The sequence below is a fragment of the Taudactylus pleione genome, unplaced genomic scaffold (genome assembly GCF_031769625.1).
Source record: "Taudactylus pleione unplaced genomic scaffold, aTauple2 ptg000326l, whole genome shotgun sequence".
NCBI lineage: Eukaryota > Metazoa > Chordata > Amphibia > Anura > Myobatrachidae > Taudactylus > Taudactylus pleione.
In genome coordinates, this window is record NW_028284727.1 from 10,073,542 (window position 1) to 10,101,174 (window position 27,633).

At 39.7% G+C, this 27,633-nt stretch overlaps 1 protein-coding gene across 1 annotated transcript in view; it reads right to left on the bottom strand.

Moving 5' to 3' along the window:
* Positions 1 to 695: 695 nt before the first annotated feature.
* HSF2 (heat shock transcription factor 2) overlaps positions 696 to 27,633 on the bottom strand; it is a 40,045-nt gene continuing 13,107 nt past the window's right edge. Inside the window, exons 6-12 of the mRNA XM_088443116.1 lie at positions 24,758 to 24,819; positions 24,568 to 24,652; positions 19,856 to 20,001; positions 17,126 to 17,383; positions 15,795 to 15,900; positions 2,166 to 2,250; positions 696 to 1,548 (exon numbers count right to left, since the gene is read on the bottom strand). Of these exons, the coding sequence (XP_088299242.1) occupies positions 1,283 to 1,548; positions 2,166 to 2,250; positions 15,795 to 15,900; positions 17,126 to 17,383; positions 19,856 to 20,001; positions 24,568 to 24,652; positions 24,758 to 24,819 (1,008 nt within the window). The 3' untranslated portion in view covers positions 696 to 1,282. The remainder of the gene's footprint in view (positions 1,549 to 2,165; positions 2,251 to 15,794; positions 15,901 to 17,125; positions 17,384 to 19,855; positions 20,002 to 24,567; positions 24,653 to 24,757; positions 24,820 to 27,633) is intronic.

Here is a 27,633-nt window from a genome sequence, read left to right on the forward strand (position 1 = left end):
AACCACATCGTACCAGTGTTCCTCAGATTGGATGATGGAGAAAGTGAACTGTAATCCATTGGTCAAACTGGTCAGTCTAAAACGAATTGCGCGCCAAAATAACTGGCTCTGCCAAATCATATAGTGTTCGGATTACAAATGCCATTTAAAATCATTGGCAAATGTAGTCATTTGATGACTATTAAAGAAACACTATAGGAAAGAAGCCATGCATAATTTGCATTTAATATATAAATAAAACAAAGAAGAAATACAAATCACTGTAAAATAGAATGTTTTATTACTTAACTACAGGAGCGATACAGCTTCTGGTAAAATGTAGTTAATTTTTTTTGGTATAAAAAAAAAAGAAAAAAAAAAGGTATAAAAAATGGCCTGATAATTACACTGAATTCATGTGAAGAATTTAAATTTGTAGTGTGCTGTCACGTGACAAGTGCAAGTAACCTAATTCTCCCTCGACTTTTCCATATCATTAGCAATTACACAAAACAAGCATCATAAACATCAGATTCCATAGAGATGGACAAATCTGTTTATTTAAGTAAAAATTGTCACTGCCATTATAAAGCCAACTTCAGCAAGTAGTGCATTAACGGGTATACAGAAAAGACCCACTGTATAATTGAACAGTAATTTTCATTGGTCCCTTAAAACAAACTACCGTTTAAAACCACAAAAAACAAACAAACAAAAAAAAAAAAACAGGCACTTTTATTCCTAGCTCTCATTTTCCACAGTTCTTCATACATATAGAAGTCAAATATATTGTTTGTATACATATGCATCAACTGCTCAAGTACCACAGATGTAAACATAAGCACACTGCACAGTGATGGCTTCCTGTATAATTAAATACCCATTTTAAACTGTATGTAAAGAGGGTGCAGTCTTATAAGTGCTTGTGCCTGATTAGTCATTTGTTGCACATTGTAGCGCAAAAATACACAATATATATGAAAGCAACATGGTTTAATGGAGCTCAAGTCCTAGCCTACTAACTAAAAGTAGCCAAACAAAATAAGCTTGGATTATAAAAACCTATGTTATAAATAAATACTAATAATAAAAAAAAAAAAAAAAAAAAAAAAAGAATCATTCTTTTGACTAAAACTACCGGGCAAATTGTTTTTGTGCATAACAAAAAAGTGAAATCCCAGTGTCTAAAAATTGCAAAAACAGGAGAGAAAAAAGACCACACAAAAACAGTACCAAAATGATACTTCAAATAAATAGTTCATCATTTTGATGAATATATACAGATGTACAGTATGCCAAGACCTTAGTTGTCCAGTAGAGACATATCACTGTCCAGAGGCATGGGGGCAAGTTCACATAAATAAAATAGGGTAGCTTCACTGGCCTCTGCTTCAGTCAGCGGCTCTAAACGCACTAGTTTACTCTGTGTGGGTGCAGAGTCTAGGCTGGATTCTAGAAGATTGTCCATTTCATTTGCTTTGGCAGCCTGTGCTTCTGATGTGAAGTTACCAGAATCTCCATCGAGGAAAGCCATAAGTGGATATGTGGTATATTGTACAAGTTGTTGGTCTGCAAATACAAAAGCCGCACAGATCACAAGTGGCTGATATAATAATATTATTATTATTATAATAATAATGTGCATATCAGTGCGAAATGGCATCATAGGTTATATTTCAACTGCTCACTACAAAGATATGCAGATACAAAATTCTCATTAAAGCAGTTTCTATCTATCCTTAATTCAGTTCCTGAAAGCAACTGCAAATACTTTATGTTAGTTATTTTTAATTTATTCCTATACAAAAATGAGGCCAATGCAATGTGCCATCACCTACTAACATACAAGATCACTGTGTACAAGTCCCAAAACTCAGAGGGCACAAACATCAAGGTCAGTAGAACATTAAAGCTCTGGTTCAGTAATGAGACATGAACTTGAAGCCTAGCATCCTACAGTGACAGGTTTTAATAACCTCCAATAGTTTGAATATTTGGGCGTTGGCTATTCAAAGATAACTAGCACAAATAAGCTGTTAAAGCCTAGCATGCATTAATTTCAAAGGGGCTAAATTATGAAACTAATAATTAACTGCAGAGAGATGTTTTTGATGACTATTTGTACAGTGCAATCTAGTGTTAAGACTGTAAAAGAATTATATTAATAAAATAAAAAAAACACTAACCGGATTTCTGGCTATCTGCATTGCTATTTGCTGGTTCTGTAATGATATCACTGCTTCTTAGAGACTCCATTCCTTTGGTTTCTAGCTGTACCAGAAAACAAAATGTGCTTGTTTATGACAGACAGGACAAGTGTGACAGTTTGCAAAATAGTAACCATAATAATAATTTGACATTCTAACCAAAGAAAATACTATGAATGAAGTTTCTACTTTTGAAGAGCTTCCACTACATCAATACAAACTTGCTGGGGGGGGGGGGGGGGGCATGATAATTTTTTTTGTATACATACTTGTATATACACCATCACTGTGTGAAATTGAGAAATCTCCCATAATAAATGATATATATATATATATATAAATAAATAAATAATACACACACAATTACTGTATTTATACTTCTTATTTGAACTTATATGCTACAACACTACTAATATAAAAGCAAATGTATTTACTTTTATATTACAGGTTAAGTCTCCCATATCCAAAATGCTTGGTAACAGGGATATTTTGGATAACAGAATATTCTGTATATTGTAATATTTGCATACCATAATGAAATATCTTGGGAATAGAACCCAAATATACACACAAAATGCATTTATGTGTTATATACACCTTATACACACAGCCTGCAGGGAATTTTATACAATGTTTTCAATCATTTTGTGGCTCAAACAAAGTTTGTGTACAGATATGAAATTCATTTATGTTTCACATACATCTTATACACACAGCCTGGTTATGTTATACTATATTTTTAATAATTTGTGCCTTAGACAGAGTTTGTGTACATTGAACCATCAAAAGGTGTCATTATCTCGGTCATGCCAAAATTATTCCGTATTTCTGAATATTTGGATATTGGAGACTCAACCTGTAGCACATTACATAATGCACACGTCTAAAGCACAATTAGCTATTAACTTTAGGTACTTGGATGAACTGCATAATTTGCGCCTGATGCAAGTCAGTCGTAGCAGCTCCCACATTATGTGTGCGGAAATAAATGCATGTATTCGCCCCTATGCAGAGCTGGGCACACCTTTGAGGTGCACTGCCCCCTATCCATACAGTATTGCTTGATTTGCTACTCGTCACCATCAGGGCGCACTTGCTCAGCCTATAGTTAGTGAAAAAGATACATCTGGTAACAGATATATTTACACTTCTGTCCAACTCTGCATAGCCCACAGCTCCACAGACATGTCCTCACTGAGTTTTTCCTGTGTGAGAAAGCCCGGTTTCAACCCATTTACACCTCTTCAGTTGCAAGTGACGATATGATTATAATGCCCACAACTCTGCATCGCCAATACTTGCATATTATTGGCTCCAGAACATGTACGGAAAACATGCAATGCCTGCATCAGGCCCGAGAAGTCTAGTGTTCCAGAGTGTGTGTGTGTTAGTGTTATATACACCCATACACAATAAGTCAGTCAATTGGTGCTACATCACACAAAATAAATCTTCAAATACGTTGTACTTCCAGCGGGTAAAAGTACTTCCAGCGGGTAAAATCTGTGAATATTGGAAGAGAGGCGCCTGCTACGTGTAGTATTTTGTGTTAATTCAAAGAAATTACAATATCCTAAATGACGTGAATATGATCGTACCAAGACTAATTGCAAATACTTTTTTCTGTGTGATCCTTGCGGTGAACAGCAATCATAAAGACCTGTGTAAAAGTTATAGGGATTAAACATGCATGTATCATAGTAATAAAAACAAGCTTATCCTGAGAGATCCCAATAGGGTGTCTTAGGTAAAGATGGAAGGTGTCCAGCAACCTCAGTGTGTTTAGCAGCTGTGAGAGCAGAAGTTAGAGTAGGTCAGCCCTGTGCATTGCTTTAAGCACTGCTCTGTCGGCAGAACAAGACCATATGTAATCTGCCCTAGTCTGGTGGTCACCGTCCTCCTGATGAAGTCCCATTGAGACGAAACACGTTGAGGTTTTCAAGTTCCTTACACTACAAATCAGTTACACCTAAGACGCCTATTTTAGTTTTCTCCAGATTAGCTTGTTTTTATTACTTTGATGCACACATTTTTAATCCACACGTTATGTAATGTTAAATTACATTTCTAAAAATCGTTACTGTATTATTGTGTGTCACTTTTTTCCATATGTATCAACTTGAGATTACTTTTCTGCATATTTTTTAATGTTAGCTGTTCGCCACAATGGATCACACCAATAAGTTATTTACATTTAGCTTTTTTTCAGTCTATGAAGCCAGACAAAGTACTCCCTAAAGGCTTGCACATGTTGCTGGTGGATACTATTTTGCCAGAATAAAAATAAGAGTTACTTAAATTGTACACATTTCTATATTTGTTGTGTTGTATCAATCATTCTGCTTCAATGAGAGATACAACACTGAAACTGAAGGGTAAAAAGTGTCTGGGGATTTTTAAAATTAGCACAATATTGGATATTTATATAACATTTGTAAAACCGTTTATTAGAAACATGCCAAAATGTCCAGCATTGCATGTACTGTCCTACTAAATTGTGGATGTGCACTACTACATTCAATAGATTTCACTAACATTTTCCATCCCCGAATTAGAGCCCAATAAGAGAAGGCTACACAAACTAGCTCTGGCTAGAGGAAATGTGTTTGTCAATTTATTTAGGGGTTGATTCAATTACATCCATAAGTGCGCCCGAGTCCGGGGTGAGATCGAGTGAGTTGCGGGACAGTTTCCATGACTTAACAATGGCAACTATCCTCCCTCACATCTAATTGAATTGACTCCTTGGATTTGTAGTAGCAGTAGTACATTTTTAAGTCCATAGTAGGACAATATTAAGACAGTGTTGATCACTAAGCAAAGCTTCCAGCAAATTTAACAGTACTTTTTAAATGTGTAATGTAAATTAGGAGCCTTAATCCAAAAGTAAAATATGTCAAAAAAAAGTGTAGGATATTGCCTCAAAGCATTTATACAAAATAGGATTGCATTACACAAACACAGCAAATAGGCACATCTACGAGTAAAGCTGGGCATCCACTATATAGTTTTCTGTCAGGTATCTGTCCAATCTGGCTGGTTGGAATGAAAACCTGGTAATGTAAGGGAGCAAATGACAGTCGTCCATTTGCTCACAAATCCTGGAAGAGAGACAAAAATGGTCATTCAGACAAATTGGTTAAAACACACAAATTTAACCAATTTGAACAATTTTTTTTGTCCTTTTTTCAGTGTTTAAAACCATATTATCGACTGTCATTTGCTCCCATACATTACCAGGTTTTCTTTCCAACCAGCCAGATTGGACAGATAATTGTATAGTGGATACCCAGCTTTAGGATACAAATCAATGGTTAAGATCCGCCTACACATCGTGTATGGAGGAGAACAGGTATCTGTTCTCCATCATTCAAACCTGGCTAACTATTCAGTAAACATATATAGAGGGGAACTTAAAGAAACTAATATGCAACACAGTCTCTTTAAGTTCCCCTCTATATATGTTGAGATGACAACTTAAGGAAATCTACTTATTTGGCTCAAATGTTCAGATCGTCACAAAGTTTTGCACAAATCAGGCAATTTGATAAAAAGACAGAACAAACAGATCAGTCAATCCCTGCAGTCGGAAAGATTGAGATTTATTCAATTAATTCAATGACTAAGAATACACTTACTGTAATTTAGAAATGAAATAAAAAGACCGTTGAACTCAGTTTTAGTTAGCAATTCTGCTAACTAATATATCCCTATTTTTAAAGTTATCAGTCATGGAGAAAAGTAGTAATTCTCCAATAAATCCTAGAGTGAGTGGGAAGATGGTGCTGAACAAACCTGTTTTAATGCAAGTCTTTCTTGCTATTAAAAAAAAAAAAAAAGAAAAAAGGTGAAAAACAGGACAGACACCACATTACTGAATTCGTGGAGTGCACTAGTATGAAGCAGAAGCCAATGTGCAACACACTAAACAATAGTCGGAACTTGTGGAATCCAAGTAACTATTATACTATACACAAATGAAGATTTCTGCCCCAGCCAATATCTACCAAACACTTTGTTTCAAAATTTGACTGGTTCAATAAACTTTGCTGCAGTACAGATCTTCTCTGTACAAAGATTTTACTCAGTAATTTGAGTCAGCCATTATACCTTCACTGCCTAGAAATGCATGAAGTGAAGAAATAACGGCTGTTTCCATTCAGAGACTCATACCTTTGGACCATTTAGAAGGTCAGTAGGACTCATATGGACATTAGTGGAGAAAATCTGAAAAAGGAAAGATGTAAAAGATCATAAGCAAAATTCTAATTTTGTTTCTGATCAGAACCAAGCTAACATGTTTCGGGTCCATGTACCATCCTCAGATGAATAGCAGCAACATAACCTTTCCTGAAAGTCAGTAAATATGCATTTCATTTTGCAATATGATGAAACTATATGCCAATGACAGATGGCTTTTTTTTTTTTTTAAAAAGTGGGATTTATGTACGATTGTAAAATTCAATTCTCCAATTTCACGGGGAACACTGGGCAAAGGTGGTACAGTGGGGACCCTTGGCACTTTAAAAACACAGATGATTTTGAAGCAGGCTGCTACCCCTCTATACCACAGTTATCTAGACTCATCGGCTATTTCTAGCAAAGCCTCAGAGACTGAGAGCAGAAAAGAGATAAGAAAACATTGTCCAAAATGGTCTAGATGGAAAACCGGTAAAAGCAGTGGCCCCCATGGAATCCGATAAACTGAATTCACAGTATGTACAAAAGTCTCACTCTCTCCTCCATCTGATGAGGGACACTGGAATACAAGGGACGTACCAAAAGTGTCCTCATAGCAGGGAGAGCTCTGTAGTCATACAAAGCACTTTACACCTAAACTCACATTTTAAATCACAATGGTGTCAAAATGATAGAATCTAGTGAATGTGTGTATTAATGACCATGTAGTAAGCTATCCACAGCTGGCCGAGGTTCCATTTTTCGCAACTCAGGAAACTCGCATCAATCCTACAGAATGAGCCAAAACATGTTCCAGAACAGGAACCCCTACTCTCAAGGAAGCATGACATACTTTGAAAAAAGGCCAGCCTAGTTGTACAACACAAATCCCCAGCACGTTGGGACATATATGCACAAACTACATCCAACAGGAAAAGAGAATCATCTTCAGTGCTAGTAATCTGCTGGTCCAAGAATGGTACCGCAATATTTTGGTTGACAATGGAATTTGGAAACCACTTTCAGTTGAAAAGAATGTTTTTGTTGTGAAGGACCACATTAAATACCAAAAAGGGGGAAATGCAAAATAGGCCCTTAAAGTTCAGAAACTCTTCTGGTTGAAGCAATAGAGAAAAACAGTTTTCCATTTGAGATCTACCGTCAGCAAAGACTTGAAGGTGATCATTGTAGGGATCCAAGCACTAATCGAGGTCACAGGGCACCACAAGAGGCAGAAAATGTGGCTGTAGATTAAGAACCCCCTTTAGGAAGGTCTGAATATCTGGAATTAATGTGGAGACCTGCACCTTCAAGGATTGTAAGCATAAGCCAACCTCCAAACAGTCCTAAAGAAACAGAAGGAACCTAGCAAAATTATAAATTCAAATGGGAAAACCCTTCTATTCACACCAGGAGACACAGGCCCACCATATCCTGTGATAGTTTCTTGACCTTCATCAGTCATCCATGAAGCAATTATGGTGTTGATATATAATGTCACATGGTCTCATGACTGGGGGCAATAATTGAGCACCTTGTAGTTGTGCCCAGACACCATCATGTAGACATTCAGCATACTCCATTTCAGAAGGTGAAATACCTTTGGATGGAGGGACCACACTCCTACATGAAAGTACTGCCCGCCCATGTACTCCACCTCCCAGTTTTGGACACCCAAGATGAAAACCACTGCGATGGCTAGACAGGATTCTGAATGTCTCCCTCATGGCCTGAGAACTCTTCGTCCCCCATTGGTGGTTCAGATAAGGTACACATAGCATTGTCCGATTGTGTTTTTACCAGTTTTCTCTCGGAGAAGATCCTGAGCACTGGATAGAGCAATCAAAAAAATGCAAGTTGTTTCCAGTTTGCTGTCAGAACTATGTTTCAGGCAACCAGAACCTGGAACATCAATGATAGTTGTCCTAGATAAATGAACAATAATACAATAATAGGAAGATCACTCACATCTCTATCTGTTCACAGAAAGGTGGTGATAAATCTGGGACTTTTTATCCTATTTTAAACCACGCCTCTTTTAATAGAGGGGGAAGCAAACTGTTTACACTTGATTTTGAAGACTGAGGATTCTGGACTTTCTGAATCTTTGATTTGTAAGACTTGTCTTACCGCTCAAAATCAAGGCTTTAACGTCCTAAACATTTTCAAGGTCATCCTCAGGAGGAGTGAAACATTCTAGTTCACAATTCTCCTGAAAATCCTCCTGGGATGAGAGATCTGAGATAGAATCCTCCCAAATGAGAATCTCTGGAATCTAAAGTTTGAAAGTAGAAGCAGAGTCCAACATCCTTTTCCAGGTATGATTTAACCTAAAGCAGGCCTACAACAGAACAAACATGCCTGGGGTAGCCAATCTCATTCCTAGAGAGCTAACAGATGTACAGTGCCTTGCAAAAGTATTCACTCCCCCCTTGGTTTTTTACCTTTTTTTGTTAAATTACATCCTGTAATTTTTTTTTTTTATCATCTGAATTTTATGTGATGGCTCTGCACAAAATAGTCTAATTTGGTGAAGTGAAATGAGAAAAATATATATTAAAAAGAATCTTTATAAATAAAATTCTGAAAATTGGCATGTGCATATGTAATCACCCCCTTTGCTATGAAGCCCCTCAAAAGCTCTGGTGCAACCAATTACCTGCAGAAGTCACATTAGTGAAATGAAGTCCACCTGTGTGAAATCTAAGTGTCACATGATCTGTCAGTATAAATACACCTTTTCTGAAAAGCCCCAGAGGCTGCAACACCACTAAGCAAGAGGCATCACACCATGAAGACCAAGCAGCTCTCCAAACAAGTCAGGGACAAAGTTGTTGAGAAGTAAAATTCTGGGTTGGGTTATAAAAAAAATATCCAAATCTTTGATGATCCCCCAGAGCAAAATCAAATCAATCATCATCAAATGGAAAGAACATGGTACCACAACAAACCTGCCGAGAGAGGCCCGCCCACCAAAACTCACGGACCGGGCAAGGAGGGCATTAATCAGAGAGGCAGTCGTTCAATTTATCTGCTAATGGATAGGCTCTGAACAATAAAAATGCGCACTCCCACGGCCGACAAAAAGGGTCTTTTGTCTCTCCAACATGTTGGTCAATTATAGTTTATCGCTGACAGATATTAGAAATATCTGTCGCAGTCAACGACGAACGTTTTTTTTTTATGAAAATGAATAGAAACATAAAAAAAAATCCACTCCCAGAATGATGTCATGCAATATCGTTCGTCGTTTGCAAAAATCTGTCAAGTACATGACAGATATCGGTCATAGCATCCCCTGGAATTTTCAAAAGATAAATCTTTTGCCTTACAGAAAGATCTGCTAATGGATAGGCCCCTTTAGTTTCAAAGTGTTAGTTACTAAATTGTAAGTACACTTATAATCTAAACGGAGTTACGCTGAAGATTTTATTAGCCATATGCACACCATGCAAAGACTGATCTGACTTGTCTTTCTTCTGAATTGCAGGTAATCTACTACTTCTGTTCTCATCAGATGCTGTTACCTTGATTGTCATTGCGCAGTTTTCAAAGAATTTTAGGTAATCTGCTACTACTTTTATATTAGAGGACAATACTATAAATGAAGATTTTTTATTTTTTTCTCTCTCTTTTTTGGGTGAATGTCTGATGTCTACTCCCATCTCTCTCTATATATATATATATATATATATATATATATATATATATATATATATATATATATATATATATATATATATATATATATATATATATATATATACATACCTTAAGATGCGTACGCGTAACAAATTTTAGAACGATTTAACTATAACAACGTCATTATCGTTAAGAAAAAAAACAAACAAAAAAAACTCTTTTTTGGGGTGAACGATAATTGTCCGAGTGCGCTCCCGTTTGTAGTTCATTGTCCATTCTGACTGTCCAACATAACGATTTCCATACAGAAAATCGTTCATGTTGTACAGAATGAACGATGACCATTCACTGTATGCAGGATTAAAAAAATTGTTCATCGTTCAAGAAAATAGTTGACAAAATCGTTCATTAATTTAGTAACGATTTTTGTAAACGATTTTCATTCACTTTTTCAAGGGAAAATCTGAACGAAAATCGTTGGTTACTAAAATCATTGCGTGTGTATGCAGCTTTAGACTTTATTGCATCCCAATCTAGTGTGTGTTGAGTACTGGGGAGGGTTCCCAATCAGTGAACACACAGACACATGTTTGTAGCTTATTATTAGTGATCTGCTAGGCTGCATAGCCTTTGGCTGCTAAAGTTAGTGTTAGTAAATTATAAGTACACTTATAATCTAACTAAGACGGCGTTATGCTGGAGAAAAACTGAAAGAACATCCTGAAAGCCAGAACACTTTCTGAAGGACATCAAAACATACTTGAGGAAATAAGCCAATTCACCATCAGTAACACATGCTATATGTATATCCAGGAAACTCTTTACTGCATTCCCTGCTTAAACATTGCAAGTACTTTCCAAACTCTGTGCTGCCCTTACTGATTGCTCTTGTTGTTCAAAACACCTTTGACTAGATTGGCTCTGTACATTGTAATTTTTGCCTTCATGATACTGAAAATCCTGTTTGTACTCTTTTGCCTCTTTCCATTGCTTCACATCTATCTACTTTAACATTCTTTATTTTAGTAACTAATTCCTGCACCCACTACTCACTCACTTCTCTTTATATTTCACTTTTGAAGCTGTGCTCATACATTAGCAGCACTGTTTTTACCTGTATTTTGAACATCTAACCACATTTATCCACACTGTCCCTACATCACACAGCCTCCATTCCAGTTTTCATCTCAATTACCTCTTCCACAGCATGAAGACCTTTACTTCAATCACCCCCCTTATTCAGTGTCTACATAATCCTCTGCTTTAACTACTTTTTCCACCCCTATCCTCCCCGTCTAGTCAGCTCCACTTGCTGTTCCCACTTTTTTCTCTCACCAGCCTCCCTTCCAACCCTCTACTTCTCTCAACAACCCTTCCTGTTCCTCCACTCTTAACCACCTTCCTCCCTCCATGGACTTGCTATCCCACCACTAAACCCTATTCCCTACCGTCTCTGCCGGTCCCCTCTAGGGCTGCCATGAGAAATCCTGGACCAGAGTATAGCAACATCCCGGGGGTCCCCCTTTGGAGGGGGCGTGGCCACTGCATGTTGGGGATGGCTGCACCTCTCTATGGTTGGGCCTAGCATGTAAGAAGCACCCACTCACAGGAGCACGGCATAGCATCCAGCTGCCGGGACTATAGTACTCACTGTTAGGATGGCAGGGCAGTCACATAAAAGCCACATTTTTAGCTGGATGTATTTAGATGCTAAAATGTAACAGACAAAAATTAAAGGGCAACTACTTTATTTTGTACATTTCTCATGCAAATAACACAAATAAAATCTATTTTTGTCATAGAGATAGATGAAGGACTTCATTTTGACATAACACAAGGTCATCTTATAACATACACATTCCGCAGCATAACACCCACTGCTCCATGCTCCTTCCTCACTATCTACCCCATCTGTGTCGCCCCTGTCTGCCCCTCCCCTTTAGAATGTAAGCTCTCACGAGCAGGACCCTCATATGCTTTGACTCCCCTACTTATACTATTATGTACTCCTAACTCCCCAATTGGCACCTAACACTTGGTTGCTAATGCCCTGCTGCTTGTGCTATGCAACACTGCTTATAAACCATGTCCTTGCCCTGCATTGTTTTGTACTACTATTACTGTCTTTTCCTTGGTGCTCATTTATGTACTGTGTAAGGCGCTGCAGAACCTTTGTGGCGCATTATAAATAAAGGGTAATAATAATAGAGCTGGGCTTTATGGAAGAGTAGCCAGAAATAAGTCATTACTTAGTGATTAAAGTAAGACGACACGATTTGAGTTTGTCAAAAGGCATGTGGGCGACTCCCTAAATGTATGGAGGAAGTTGCTCTGGTCAGATGAGACTAAAATTGAACTTTTCGGCCACCACAGAAAACGCTATGGCTTGGCGCAAACCCAACATATCCCATCACTCCAAGAACACCATCCCCACAGTGAAACAAGGTGGTGGCAGCATCATGCTGTGGGTATGTGTCTCAGCAGCAGGGACTGGGAAACTGATTCGAGTCGAGGGAAAGATGGATGGTGCTAAATACAGGGATATTCTTGAGCAAAACCCGTTTCTGTCTGCCTGTGATTTGAGACTGGGACGGAGGTTCACCTTCCAGCAGGACAATGACCCGACGCATACTGCTAAAGCAACACTCGAGTGGTTTAAGGGGAAACATTTAAATGTGTTGGAATGGCCTAGTCAAAGCCCAGATCTCAATCCAATTGAGAATCTGTGGTCAGACTTGAAGATTGCTGTTCACAAGCGGAACCCATCCAACATGCTGGGGCAGTTTTGCCTTGAGGAATGGGCAAGAATCCCAGGGGCAAGATGTGGCAAGCTCAGAGACTTATCCAAAGCGACTTGCAGCTGTAATTGCCGCAAAAGGTGGCTCGACAAAGTACTGACTTTAGGGGGAGTGAATAGTTATGCACGCTGAAGTTTTCTGTTTAGTTGTCCTAAATGTTTTGTTGATTCACAAAATAAAAAAACCCCACAACTTCACAGTTGTAGGCATGTTCTGTAAATTAAATGATGCACACCTTCAAAGAATCATTTTAACTCCAGGTTGTGAGGCAACAAAACATGAAAAATGCAAAGGGTGTGAATACTTTTGCAAGGTACTGTATACATTACTCATTAACACATTTGAAAAGAGCCACAGGTGGAGCTAATTATTTCACTTGTGATTCTGTGAGGAGACCTGGAAAACATGCACTGTTGGTAGCTCTTGAGGACCAGGGTTGGCTACCCCTGAACTAAGCCTCGTCTCCAGGAAGGCTCCTCCATAGGAGAAATTGTATGGACATGGCAGAAACACCTGATGGCCGTTCATTTGCAGCCAGTAGTCTTGGAAGCTCTGTTACAGTGGTAGCCCAGGCAGGCACAGCTACAGAGCAGACCTAGGTGAACCTGGACACTGCTCCTATGCCTCACAAGCTGCACATGATGCAGTCTGGTCAAGACGTGAAGGAGTCATTTGTACAGACACCTTTAGCAAGCAAAAGTCTTTGCTACATTAGCTCCCATGTCAGTAAGACTAAAGCTGCCCACACACATAGCGATATTTTACCCAATCTGGCCGATTCCAACACATTGGTACAACAGATGGAGTAAAATATGGCCAAATCATGAGTAAATCGTGAGTCCCCGATCACGATGAGATTCCCCGCTGGTCGCACATAGCATAGTCACAACTGCCATGCAGTAGGGCAGATCTGACAATCTAGGACACAATGCACTGTAAAAAGTCTGGATGCAGGAGAGATCTATGAAGATTGGACACCAAAATCACATGCAAATCGTGTGCAGAGCTGCCGGGGAGAGTTTCAAGGAAATCGTACACATCGGCTGATCGTGAGCACATCGCCATTTCTGTGTGCACCTTTAGATGAATTGCCCTTCCCAGACTTAAGGAAATTAGAAAAACAATAATACAATAGATGTAATTAGACAGGACACCAGAACGATATAATAAATTGGCCATCTGAGTGCCTCCTATAAAAGGAGCCCAGACAGGAAAACCTGAACACAGACTCCGTTAGGAGAAAAAAATATATTAAATAAAAAAAAAAAAAACAACAGTCTAAATGCAGTAAAAACACACCCACCACCACCACCACCACCACCACCCCTTCCCCAACACCCTTAAAACACCCTTCCCCAGATATAGGAGGAGGGCTAGGAACAAGTCTGTTGCTGTTCCAGTCTGTGGAAGGACTGAGGCACGCGGTTTGTTAAAAAAACTAAAATAAAAAAAAAGTGCTTGGGAGGAGAATTTCAGGCACACTAGAGAGGAGACTGGCAATCCAGTGAACAGTCACGAAAAGACTGCACTCCGATATTACAAGAGTCAGCCTACCCCGGCTAGAGACTCTCCTTGGTCTAGTCCAGGAGGGAAGAGGGGGCTACTGTGGCTTGAAATAAAGAGGAGAATGTGAGGTTACTTTCTGGCTGCCAGGGTCTCTGGTGCAGGGTACCGGTCACCCTACCAGAAAGTAAACAGAGCCAGGTATTCTGGACACACCCCTGGCGAGTCACTCCTGTGACCTCCCTCTCTGCAGGCAGACCAATGTGGCAGGGCTGCTATTTTGACGCCCAAGGTTTCCCAAAATGGTTTTCCCAGTGACCGCGAACAACTAAAAAAACCTGCTGACTTCAGACAACTGGGGTATAGAAAGGAGGGAACTAGCTTTAAAGCAACAGGAGCCCCACTACTCCATCTATACCCCAGTGTTCCAGTGTCCCCCCATTAGATGAAGAAGTGCACTGCTGTTAACTTTTTTCAACAGAGTAGTGCTAAAAATATAAATAAAACAATACTGAAAAATGTGGCAATCCCAATAAAACTTAACAGACCTTTAGTAATGGCTTATAACATTTACACTGACTGGATAATCGTGCACAATGACATTACATTCTCTACACCAACCAACACTGTAGAAAAAGAATTGTAAGAATAATAAAGCTACACAATTTCTACAATATCATTTCCCACAGGCCTGATTTTCAGAGCAAACGAAAATATATGAAAATCCTGTAGGGATCGTACGCAGATACACTATCATTTGTAAAATATATGTAGTGATCATTCTAGATTCTGGATTGGGCAGGGGGCTGATCAATAGACAGGTCGTGGCCTGGAGGAGGGGTAAAGGGCGTGGCCTTGCAGCACCCCCTCATCTATCCATCATTGTAAAACTCAGATGCTGGGCTGCTCCCAAGCTCTGCCCACACTGAATTGACCACCCATACACATAGCACGATGCAATAATATATCCGCAGATATATTGGCAGCACAGCCGACAAGATATGTCTAAACGGCATCATTCACAGGCATATTGCTGGTACACACCTGCCGACACATCCACAATATAACGGCCAATATGTCGGCTAGTGTGTACCCAGCATAAGAATGCAGTGGATTCAATAACCTTTTTATTTCAATGAATTTCTGTGTCAGGGTCAATAGCACAGCAATTAGCCAAATAAAGAACATGCAGCTTTACCAATTTACAGGAAGAGTACAAAAGTTCTAAGAAATAAGTTTAGATATTTTTAGTTTTAATAAAGCTAACTTACCCTGTCACATTAATAAAAACTTTATGTAAATATAGCGTTTCAAAAAAAAAAGCTAGCATTTGTTGATACTTTTAGCACTTTTGAAACTTCCCCTAAAAAAAACTAAACAAAAAAAAAACGCATTTGTGGAGTAATTTTTAAAATGTAAAGCAAAAAAAAAAAAAATATATATATATATATATAAAACTGTGAAATTGAAATAAATTGCTTCATACATCTACCAGCAGATCTCGATCTATGCTGAATTGACGTCCAGATAATAATGCTTTGAAATCTTCTAATGTGCAATCAATGCTGTCTAAATAATCCAAAAGTTCAACTCTGGAAACACATAATGAAGATGAAAAAAAGGTCAAAACATGTATAATTTATATGCATTCTGTATCATATGTAAGGAAAGAAAAATAAAAACCCCAAGACGCACACAAAAAACAAACCCCATATAACAAACCTTCCCCCTAAGGCTCAGGCCAGGCACACTGCAAAACCACACAATTGGCCTATTGTACATTTGTGGTCCCAAAACACAAGCCTTATAAAGAGGTCCTTGGAGTAAATATTATATCATGTTGGTAAATGTCGTTGGGAAGAGGACACTGTTGGCCTGTACATTGTGTACATGCTCTATTAACTCTGGAAGTGATCAATCAACTTGCTGAGAATGTCAATCATCCAGATCTCACCCATTCTGGCAGCCCATATGTGCCAAAACTGAACAGTGGTTCTGCCACTCAGCTCCCAGGCTGAGCTGCAAGTTTGAAATCTACAATTAATTTATTTGCTCTGCCAATGTGTATAGGATGAGCCCTCTTAATAGATGCTGTGCTAAAGCCATAGTAAAATACATGTGTGGAACGCGTTCTACCATGCTCAATTAGTACCATTTCATTTTTATTATGGGAGAAGTTTCCTATGCATCAGAAATATCCTCTGCCTTTTTTTTTTTTAAATATATATTTATATATACACATACAGTGAATAAAGAGGAACAAACACTGACTGGTTTACAGATTCTGAGTATCTTTGGCCACTTCATTTAGTGGTGCAAATAAATTACCTGATTATGTCTGCACCTCAAAAAACCATCAATAAGAGCTGCACAAGAAAAAGGGAAAAAACAACAAGTTTGCTCCAATAAAGAGGAAACCGAACTAAGGACTATATTTTCTGCATTAGAGTTCAAAACAAGCTGTATGTAAAGGGCATGAGTACATCAATGATTTGTGCTGAAGTCTCGCTTCAAAGAATCTGCTAGCCCAAAAATTGGGGCAGCTATTTAAAGCATTACAAATACTATCCCCTTCCCTCATCCCGTGTTTTCTGCCTATATACACACACATTATTAGGGGGAAATTCAATTAGCCGTGGTAATTCACCAATTCGTTGAACAGGCCTGGGAGCTAAGACCAGAGGTTACCTCCTTTTTTCATCCCCGATAAATTATCGGGGCTAATTGAATTTCCCCCTTAGACTGCCAAAATATAAAAGATCACCTCAACTAAATATATATATAAAAAATAAAAGGAAAAAAAAAAAAAGGACTTACTTTCCAAGAAGATTAATATTTTGAGAAATAACACCACTCTCATTAAGAATGGAATCCATCATAGTAACAGGATCTTCTGTGGTAAGTGAGGACTGATTATTCAGTTGCACAGCACCAGACATCAATGGGCTTGAAATCTCCTCACAGACTGGACTTAGTGGCCCTATCTCTTCTGAAATTTTATCTTCTTGAACAACTGGAGTATCTTCATCCTCGCTATCATCCTCCACAATAACAATTTCAGGCGAAATATGATCACTGGTAAAAACAATGCACAGTTAGTGGGTCTTTTTAATTAAACATTTTTTATTTTTTTTGAAGGGTGGAGGGGGTTAGAAAAATATGCTTAGCTGTCTGTATTTGTTTAGCACTATATGTAGCATTTCCAGCAGATCTAAATATTGCCTTTAGATTGCATGAATTAACTGAAGAACAAGCTCTTGGGGTTAACATTTTACAGAGGACTATAAAACAAAAACATTATGAAAAGGACGGACACTGATTTAGATGCTTCAGTTCAATATCATTCTAAACCAGTGATCCCCAAAATCTAATTTCTAGCTCACTCTAATACACATGTTACATCCATCTCAGTTTACATAGACACAAGTGGCAAAAAGTCTATGGACAGTCTAAAAAAAAAAAAAAAAACTCCAAATGAGCAGTCAACAATGATCAATCAATACATATTTACTCATTTTACACATTTTGGCAGTCTACTCCCCACTCCTCAGCAACCATGACAGCAAAACAGCATTTTGTATAGGGGTTACAACTGTATACTAGATCATTTTATTGCCATCAGAAAGTAGCAAAGAACTGTGCATTAGATATTTTCTGCTCTTTTTAGTGGGTTCCTCACTGGCCATAAACCTCCTTAGACTAACTAGCATGCCTCCATGAGGGCAGCAAATTTTATATGGAGTTTAAATTAGTGAACCAAAATTGAAAGAAATAAATTATCCAACTGTTACTAAAGAGAGTCTGGAAGCTATTCAGACATACACTATATGGACAAAAGTATTTGGCCACACCTGTTAATTTGGGATACAAAATGAAGAGCTCAGTGACTTCAAGCGTGGTACTGTGATAGGATGCCACCTTTACAATAATCCCTGCTTGAAAATCCACGGTCAACTGTAAGCGATATTAGAATGTGGAAGTGTTTAGGAACAGCAGCAGCTCAGCCACGAAGTGGAAGACCACAAAATCACAGAGCTGGGTCAACAACTGCTAAGGGGCATAGTGTGTAAAAGTCGCCAACGCTCTGCTGATTCCATAGCTGAAGAGTTCCAAACTTCCACTAGCATTAATGTAAACCACAAAAACTGTGCGTCGGGAGCTTAATGGAATGGGTTTCTGTAGCCGAGCAACTGTATGCAAGCCTCACATCACCAAGTCCAATGCCAAGCATCAGATGGAGTGGTGTAAAGCACACCAACACTGGACTGTGGAAATGTGTTCTGTAGAGTGACTAATCACGCTTCTCTGTTTGGCATTCAGATGGAGGAGTCCGGGCTTGGCGGATGCCGGGAGAACGTTTTATGCCTGACTGCATTGTTTCAACTGTGAAGTTTGGTGGAGGAGGGATAATGACATGGGATGGTTTTTCAGGGTTTGGGCTAGGCCCCTTACCACCAGTGAAGGGCAATCTTAATGCTTCAGCATACAAAGATATTTTGGACAATGCTATGCTTCTAACTTTGTTGCAACCGTTTGAGGAAGGCCCTTTTGTATTGCAACATGATTGTGCCCCAGTGCACAAAGACATGGTGTGATGAGTTAGGTGTGGAAGCACTTTTGACTGGCCCAAACAGAGCCCTGACATCAACCCCATCGAACACCTTTGGGTTGAACTGGAATGGAGATTGCGAGCCAGGCCTTCTCGTCTGACCTCATAAATGCTCTACAGAATGAATGGGCACAAATTCCCTCAGAAACCCTCCAAAATCTTGTGGAAAGCCTTCCAAGAAGAGTGGAAGCTGATACAGCTGCAAAAGGGGGACCAACTCCAGATTAAAGTATATGTAGTTAAATACAATGTAATTACAGTCCCTGTTGGTGTAATGGTCATTCGTCCGAATACTTTTGTCCATATACGTACGTCTATGTAGGTGGTATAGTAATTTATGAATCAATTTGCTTACAGTGCTGGTAGCAATTGACATTTAGATTATTTAAAGAAATCACAAGCTAGATACATTTTGAATAGTTTTAAATAAAACACTCTCTTTGAAACGGAACAGACTTTTGCTGCAGTTCTACAAACTGCACTTCAGTTCTTGCTCTCCAAATAATCCAGCGCTTCCTTCATAGCTCTGCTTTTGGCTCATAAATGCAGCAGAATAGGAACAGAAACAAAAAACAGACATATTCCACACTGGAAAACATACCATAAAAAATGTTGCTTTAACCTGCATGTCACATTATACTTCTTTGTACGCCATATTTTTACTATGCTATACCACCATATTTGCTATCATTTATAGCCCCACCATATATAATATTCTGCTCTGGAGACACAAGAATTGCCCGAGGTGAGTGGCAGAGGACTCAAGACCCTCATCAATAGAGAAAGAACAGTTGAGGCACAAGGTAAGAGGTCCCTCTACTAAAATACTTCCAAAGGCAGAGAATAAAAATGTGTTTTTCACTTAACACTCATCAGGTCTCATGGAAATAAAGTAGAAAGAAACAATGTTATATAATGCTTGAAAACAGATCACTTACTTCGACGTGTCAGAAGAATGGCTCTCATTATGTTCAGGCGTGCCTACAGTTCTATCCACATCATCCTCCAAGTTGTCAGTTATGTCATAAATTACAATATCTTCAGAAATCTCCCCTCTATTCAAATCTTCTGCCCTATGTGGGACCTGCAAAACATTAATACCCAATGTTAACGCATGGGAATATTTTTTTTATTGAAGGACAGTAATGTTGATGCAGATTACTGGGATGTCTTCACCTGTCTTCATCACTGGGAGGGAGATCAAACCATATAATAGAAGCTTAACCGGACTTAAAATAGTTGTAGACTTTTCCACTGCTGGAAGTAGCCCATTATATCAAACAAACAAAGTCCGTATGTTAAGCTAAAGTCCCTCTTTCTTTACATAGACCCACGGCAGTGCAGGGAGCCAACAAGACTGCATCATGTGTCCGAAATACAGCTTAGGCATAATAAACATGTGGATGGACAAGCACAGAGCTATATTACAAATCTGATTGAGGCACCATGCTGAACACCACCCAGTAAGCAGAAATAGAACACAGCTTTTATTGGTAGTTAAGACACAACCATTCTGGTGGTCTAATCTTTTTCCATACAGGCCTACTCGGACTCTAAAATAGATTGGTTATTGCATCAAACAAAAATTTTTTCTCAATCACAGGGAGGAAATTCCTACACTCTAAAGCATTGTCGGAGAGCATAGATGGATGGGGCACCCTGCTTGCAACAATTACAGCAGTACCAGCATGAAAGGATGCAAGTGAGGAGGACATCAAGGAGAGTACACTAGGAATAGAAATAAAAAAAAAATAGCAACTATGTTACCCTGCCTCGAGTACAAAGTACAATGGGATGTAGGGGAGAATATGCAAGCCGTTTTATTATCCATCCAATTAGAAGGCATTGATAACATGGGGATATCCTAAAGCTGCCTCTTAAATTGCCCAGCATCTACTGACCAAAACTTGAAACATTGAATGCAACAAGATTGAACTTTTAAAAATCTGTAAAAGTATGTATCAAACAACTCATGGGGCCACATGTAATAGGGTGAGAGTATAGAAAATGTGAGAGTTTAGCAGTTAACTCGCACATTTTTAAACTTAGCCAATGTAATCGAGTCATAGAATGTGCAAACTCACGTTTTTTAGACTAAAAAAAACGCACGATTTAAACTCTCATTCAGATGTTTTCCCATTTTGAAGATAAACCTCGACCAATGTGAGAGTTTACTTCTCAACTTTCACCCTATTACATTTGGCCCATGGTTGTTTGCATAATGACTCAACTGCAGCTCCAGGACACATCCTTCAAACATGCTACCACTAATCTAGTAGAATGAGACAAGTTCCAATGTATGCATGGTGAATCACGGGAGTGACCCGGCTAGCTGTAGTCTATATTATAATATATATATATATATATACATATATATATATACACATATATATATACACATATACATATATACATACACATATATATATACACATATACATATACACACACACACACACACACACACACACACACACACTTTTTTGGGGGGTGAGTACTCCCATCCCTGGAGAGATTAAAAGGTATGAGGTTCCGATGGCTGGTGTTATTGTTACCCAGAGGGAGAGACCAATGGCAGTAAGAGCTTTTGTTTTTATGCGACTATGGCCAGCAAACTGGATAATGGAGTCACTATTTAGATTGCCAGTATTTCTATAGAATTATTAGAAGCCCATAACATAGTCCCATCAGCGAAGTAGAATTGATATTGATGTGCATACTGCCGCTCCTATCCAGATACTGGTTTCATCCGAAAGTGCTCTATGTAGTAGCAATCAGGAAAGGTGGTAATGATAATTTTACTAGTACATTGGTCTGTATCTGTAGCATCTGTTAGGATGTTATACCTGCTGCTTGCACTTGCTGGACTGGGAGTTGGTAGACGCTCTTGTCAGGAGATGCGCAGTGCTGCCCGATGTTAATGTGGAGTTGTAGCTTGACAGCCACTGGGGCTCTCAGAGCCAGTGTGTGAAATAAATGACCCAGCTGGCAGCTGCATTAACAAACCGCCTGTTCACTTTTGTAAGTGTCAAGTGCTGCTCCTGGGGAGAATTAATCAGCGCTGTAAGGAGCAGTGTGCAGCTGCAGCACAGACGCTGTTGCAGACAGCGTGAGTCACCGCTGCAGAAAAAGACAAGGGCTCCAATGGTGATAGGGATGTGCCAGCGTGTACGACGCCAACAAGGGGGATAGCCAGAAGAGACTTGTGGATACCAGGGTACTCCCAACGCGTTTCTTCGCACCTGAAGATTGCCAGAGGTGTATCCCACTCTTTCATCTCCAGCACCTAGATATGGTTTCCCAGTAATGTACCTATATCAAGAAATCCACCTTGAACAAGAGATTATTAAAGTAACGGATGATCATTCCCTCCTGGACCAAGTATAAAATACTTTCCTATTTATTTTGGAATTATTCACCTGCTGTGGAATAACAGACAATACAGAGAACACAAGAAATGAACCCTGTGGGTAACAAGTCAAGACCCAGAAAAAATAAACAAACCAGGTCAAAATAATTTCCTGCAGCATTGGATTACAAAACAGGAGAGGTACAGCCAGATTAGCCGAACGGTGTGTCTATTTTGGTGGACGTCAGCCAGCGAACCAAAGCCTGCCAAGGAGGATGTGCTATACTGCTGAGGCTAGTTAGGCTCCAGTGGAACTGGGGCTAACCAGGCAGCAGGCTCTGCAGTCAAGGCAGTCTCCAGCCCTAGGAAACAGACAAAAGCTACAATACTCTCACCTCTCCAGGTACTTGTGAGAGGGGAAATCACTTGCTTAAACGCTCGACACCAGCTAGATGGTGGCATGGCAGTGCAGGAGGCCCTGGCCAGAAACCTGCACTCATAGGGCAGGAGTACCATCCAGAGCACTGTCCCATGACAAGAGCATAGGATGCACAAGCAATAGTGTCATCTCATCCAAGTCCATTCTCCTGACACCTAGTGAGGCTTTACGCTCTAGCTGAGCCTGAAACAAGTGTTCTGGGGAGGCCCCATGCCGTGTAGCACAAAAAACAGTCACTGCCCCGGTAGAGTGCACAGACACCAGAGTGGGCGTCTGTGCACTGCATTGTAAAACCTGGAGGATAACCGAGCAGATCCACCATGAAATTTCCCTGCTGGCCAATGACGTTTAAGATTATAAAGCACCAGTAGAGAATCTATCCACCTAACAGAGGACGTCCGATCCAAATACCGGACCACATCCAAAAGAGCCAAAATACCCTGGCCAGAGGAGGAAGCAGAAGGCTGAAGCATAGTGAGGACAATTTCACAGTTAATGTGGAGTTGTCAATTGTGTCCAATACTGCCAGATTCTCATAATAGATAAGAGTAAGGCAACGTGCAACAAAAGATACCAAAGTTCAAACACCCGCCTGAACAATGCAATAGCCATGAGGAAGACAAGCTTTCTGGTAAAACACTTCAATAGTCTTCAACTGTTCAAATGGCGCCCCTTGAAGGGCAGACAGAGCCAGGTTGCCAAGGAGCCATCAGTAAGGGAAAATGGGTAATGCCCTGCTAAAATACAGACCTTGGGAAGAAGGGCCAACCTGCTGAGCATTATAAAAGGGACAGTGCAGAGACCTGCACCTTGGGAGAACCCAAGCATAGACTCGCCTCCAAACCATCCTGAAGACAAGCAAGGAACCAGGAGAGACAAAAACTGTATGATATCCCCACCCATCTTTATTTTTTTTCATGCCATAAAACACAGATCTTTCACACTGTGGTAGCTGCGAGCCAAAATAGGCTTCTGGGCCCACAATGTGGTCTGCACTACACTGGAAAAGAACCCCATAGCCCTCAAGAGACTAGCTCCGCCCAAGATAAGATCTGATCAGGCTTGGCATTGTCCGACTAGATCCAGATTAGCTTTCCTCTGAGAACAGACTGCGCACTGGACAGGCCTGGAGCTCCAGAATCATGTGAAAAATTTACTCCTGCAGAGACCAAAGTCCCTACAGGCGAAGATGTAAGGTCACTGCCCCCAATCCAGAAAACTGGCATCCGTAGTTACAATGACCCAGAACAGAGTGGCCACAGACCTGCTCCTCCAAAAATTCTCCGCTACCAGCCAGCACTGAAGGGACTGACAAGTACTCAACAAGATGGTGAGCAGTTGAGGGACCAGGTCATCATTGGACTCAGACCAAACCTTCAGAATTTCCCACTGAAACTTCCGACAGTGAAACCTAGCACACTGTATGGTCTTACCCATCAATGCCATGAACAGGACCGAGGTGTCGTCCAAGGTCAGGACTATCCAGAGCAAATCCTGGAGGGAACATCTTTTAAATAAGAGGAATAGCTCAAGATAGACTCAAGAAACCAAGCACAAAAACACTAAATAGAGCGTTTTCTCTTAATTTTGATATGGACTCGTAGAGGGGCTCTGTATAGCTGGAGAAATACTCATGGTTCTGATCAAACTCCTGTAGCATTTTAAACTACAACAGGTTATAAAGAGGTAAGGTTATTGTGATATTGCCTTTTCCCCCCTATCTCAAAAGATCCACTTTCCAAAACAGCTGTAACATCAAATATGACCACACTAACAGATATACATTCCACACAATTACACAACTATAGTTTGTTTACATGGAGCTTAACTGCACTTATAATATGCACTGAGTAGACACTTACGTGATGACTGTCTTCAACAGTTTCCTTAACCATGGTCTGTAAAATGGTGGCTTTGGGAGATATTTTTTTGTTCAGAAGTAAAGGCCTTCAATCAAAGAAAAGAAGGAGAGGAGGGGGGAGTTAGTTGTGGTTTGTTTACATCACATGGACTCCAAATAAATTATAAAAATTATAAAAACAAGGTGCTTACTGTTTTCTCTTCAAACTCACTAATCTGTTATTCTGCACCAAGGTCACAATGAACTGCACAATCTGCAAATTTTAAATAAAAGACATTTTAGACCTGAACATTTTTCATATAATTCATGTATTTCGTCACTCAACGTGGAAGAATGTTATTAATGTCTTTGCAAATTGAAAGCGTTCTCACAAAAAAGAAGACACACAAACCACCACTATGTATTTACTGCCTGAGGACAGATAAGATGGGTACACACTAGACAACTCGGCAAACTCTCCGATGATCGGGACGATTTACCTTTGCCCTGGACCATGCAAGATGCACTGCACCCCATGTGATATCTTCAGATCTGCCTGGAACGTTGCACCGGAGCGTACACACTAGATGTGGATGATTTGTCGTTCCAATTCAGCTCAAATCGTCCAATTTAATTGTCTAGTGTGTACCCAGCTTTAGCTTATTGCGATTCAGCAACAAGCCAGAGACTCTAGTTTGTCCCATTGTTCCTCACACACTACACCACAGTTGATTTCTTCCTGCTCAGTTTGCCCCCTCCAATGTAAACATAGCTAAAATGTTAACACATACAAGAAACAGTTCTGCACCAGTATATTATCATTTAGTTTAATCCAACTGGCCTCATACTCATAATTATACGCATTTATTTCAATTGGTATAATACCAACACTTTATAAGGAGTTAAGGTTACCCACTAATTTATGAACTATAGAACCAACAAAAGAAAAAGAACATATTGCTGAAGGTGCACTTGAGACCACTTTAAAATTAAAAATTATAATTTTTTTGGTAAACATTAAAAGATATCACAAATATATAAAAAAGCAACAGTGAAATATTAAAATTAAGAATTGTGCAAAAAGATATAGAAGTATATTAAAATATTATTCACATCTTCATGGCTGCTGCCTCATCAATTCAGCATCTTCATATAATAAAGGCTATATTGGCAGTATGTATCTCCTAAATGTCACTTCTAGATTTTGTATACTCAGATTATCCCATAATCTTCCCATATATTATTAGTGTTAATATTATCCTCTTATTGCCTCAAGTGAATTAGATATATAATCCAGTGTAAGTATTATACATTTCTCTATCCACTTTCATTCAGTACTACTATGATGCAAGACACTTTATAAAACAGTGTTCTGGAGATAAAGACACAGTATCCAATTTAGAGATATATTGTTCGCAGATTGTGTCAAAGTTTAAACAGACTGTCTTCGATTGTTAGTATCATCCATCCAGCAAACCAATGCATACTACTGGATGATACTAACAATTGAATACAGCTGCATTAAATATAGCAGTGAACTTAAAGCAGGAGACTGGATGGGATAGCCCGCAATAAAACTATATAGAACCACGTATACCTATTTTTGTATTTAAAAAAGAAAATGATTAAGCCCCATATATTGGTATTGCATACAAACCCACAGAATTGTGGGATAAAAGATTGGGGACTTCCAACGTTTTTGTTAGATAAGTTTTAAATAGAGGTTCTTGACCCAATTCAATAAATAAGAAACCCAACAATTTGAGCGTTTTTTGGAAAAAATATTAGCCAGTTAAGTAATAACTACATTTATCCATGAGAAGAGGAACACATTCAGCACCTACAGCTTCCCTTCACACCAGCAACAGACCTCCAGTAATTCACCCCTAAGCCAAGGTCTTGCTGGTAATTAAAGATTCCACTGCAGGAAGAAGTGTTCCATTGTGCTGTTAAGAGGAATTCACACTCCAATGACTCACCAGTCCAAACCCCAAGCAGCTGAGACGTGCTGTGATAAAGATTACAGGAGCCCTGTTTTTAGATGGATGAGTAGGAATCAACCCTAGAGAGCAAAGTCTCATGGGGCTGTCCGGGTTGACTGCACGATGAAAAAAGGTGTGTATAAAGTGGTCTGGAGCTTCATAGTTTTACTGGAAAACAATATAAAAGCTGTAGTTTTACAGGATAAAAGTTAAAGGCAATTGTGGATTTTTGTGGGCAAAGGAGATAATGAGAGTTATGGTAAGAACTAACCTTTGTTAACTCTCTTTATTCGAAGTTCATAGGGTCCACAAGAAGACCTTGGGGAACCAAATCCGGGCACCACGCAGTTAAAGCTTTCAGCTCCCAGGATGCACTGGGTCCACTCTCCCTATAACCGCGCCCCACGATCCAGAGGAACCTCAGTTTGTAAGTAGCCAAAGGCCGGAGGAGTAAAGAAAACAAAAAAAGCTAGAACACTCAAGAACCACACTCACAGAGAAGAAGACAGGAAACCGGTGACATGAAGCCAGGAGCGGTCAGGGCGGCTGCCCTGTGGACCCTATGGACTTCGAAAAAAGAGTTAACAAAAGGTAAGTTCTTACCAGAACTCATTTTCTTCTTCAGGGTCCATAGACTCCACAGGGAGACCTTGGGGATGTCCCAAAGCAGTCCTTTTAAAAAGAGTGGAAACGCTCCTGCGCTGAGAGGAGAATCCGGTGCCCAAAAGGAAGCATCCTGAGAGGTAAAGGTATCAAATGCATAGAACCTCAGAAAGGTCTGGATGGAAGACCATGTGGCCTAACCCTAAACCTCCCTTCCCGTAGCCTAAACCTAACCTCCCGGGGGATGGGGGGGGCCCTAACCCCCCACGGCTATCCGCGCTCGGCGTCCCTTCGATCAGGATGCTGGGTGCCGGTCTCCAGACATCGGTAAAATGACATGTAGATTTAGATGCCTGTCATTTAACCCTCGCCGGGATTAAGCAGTCAGGAAGCCGGCTGTCAGGACTATGTCCGCTAGCTTCCCGACTGCATACCCCGGAACTATACTGACAATGCCGAGACCTGCACTCTCAGGAAAGCCACGTGAAAGGCTAGACCCAATC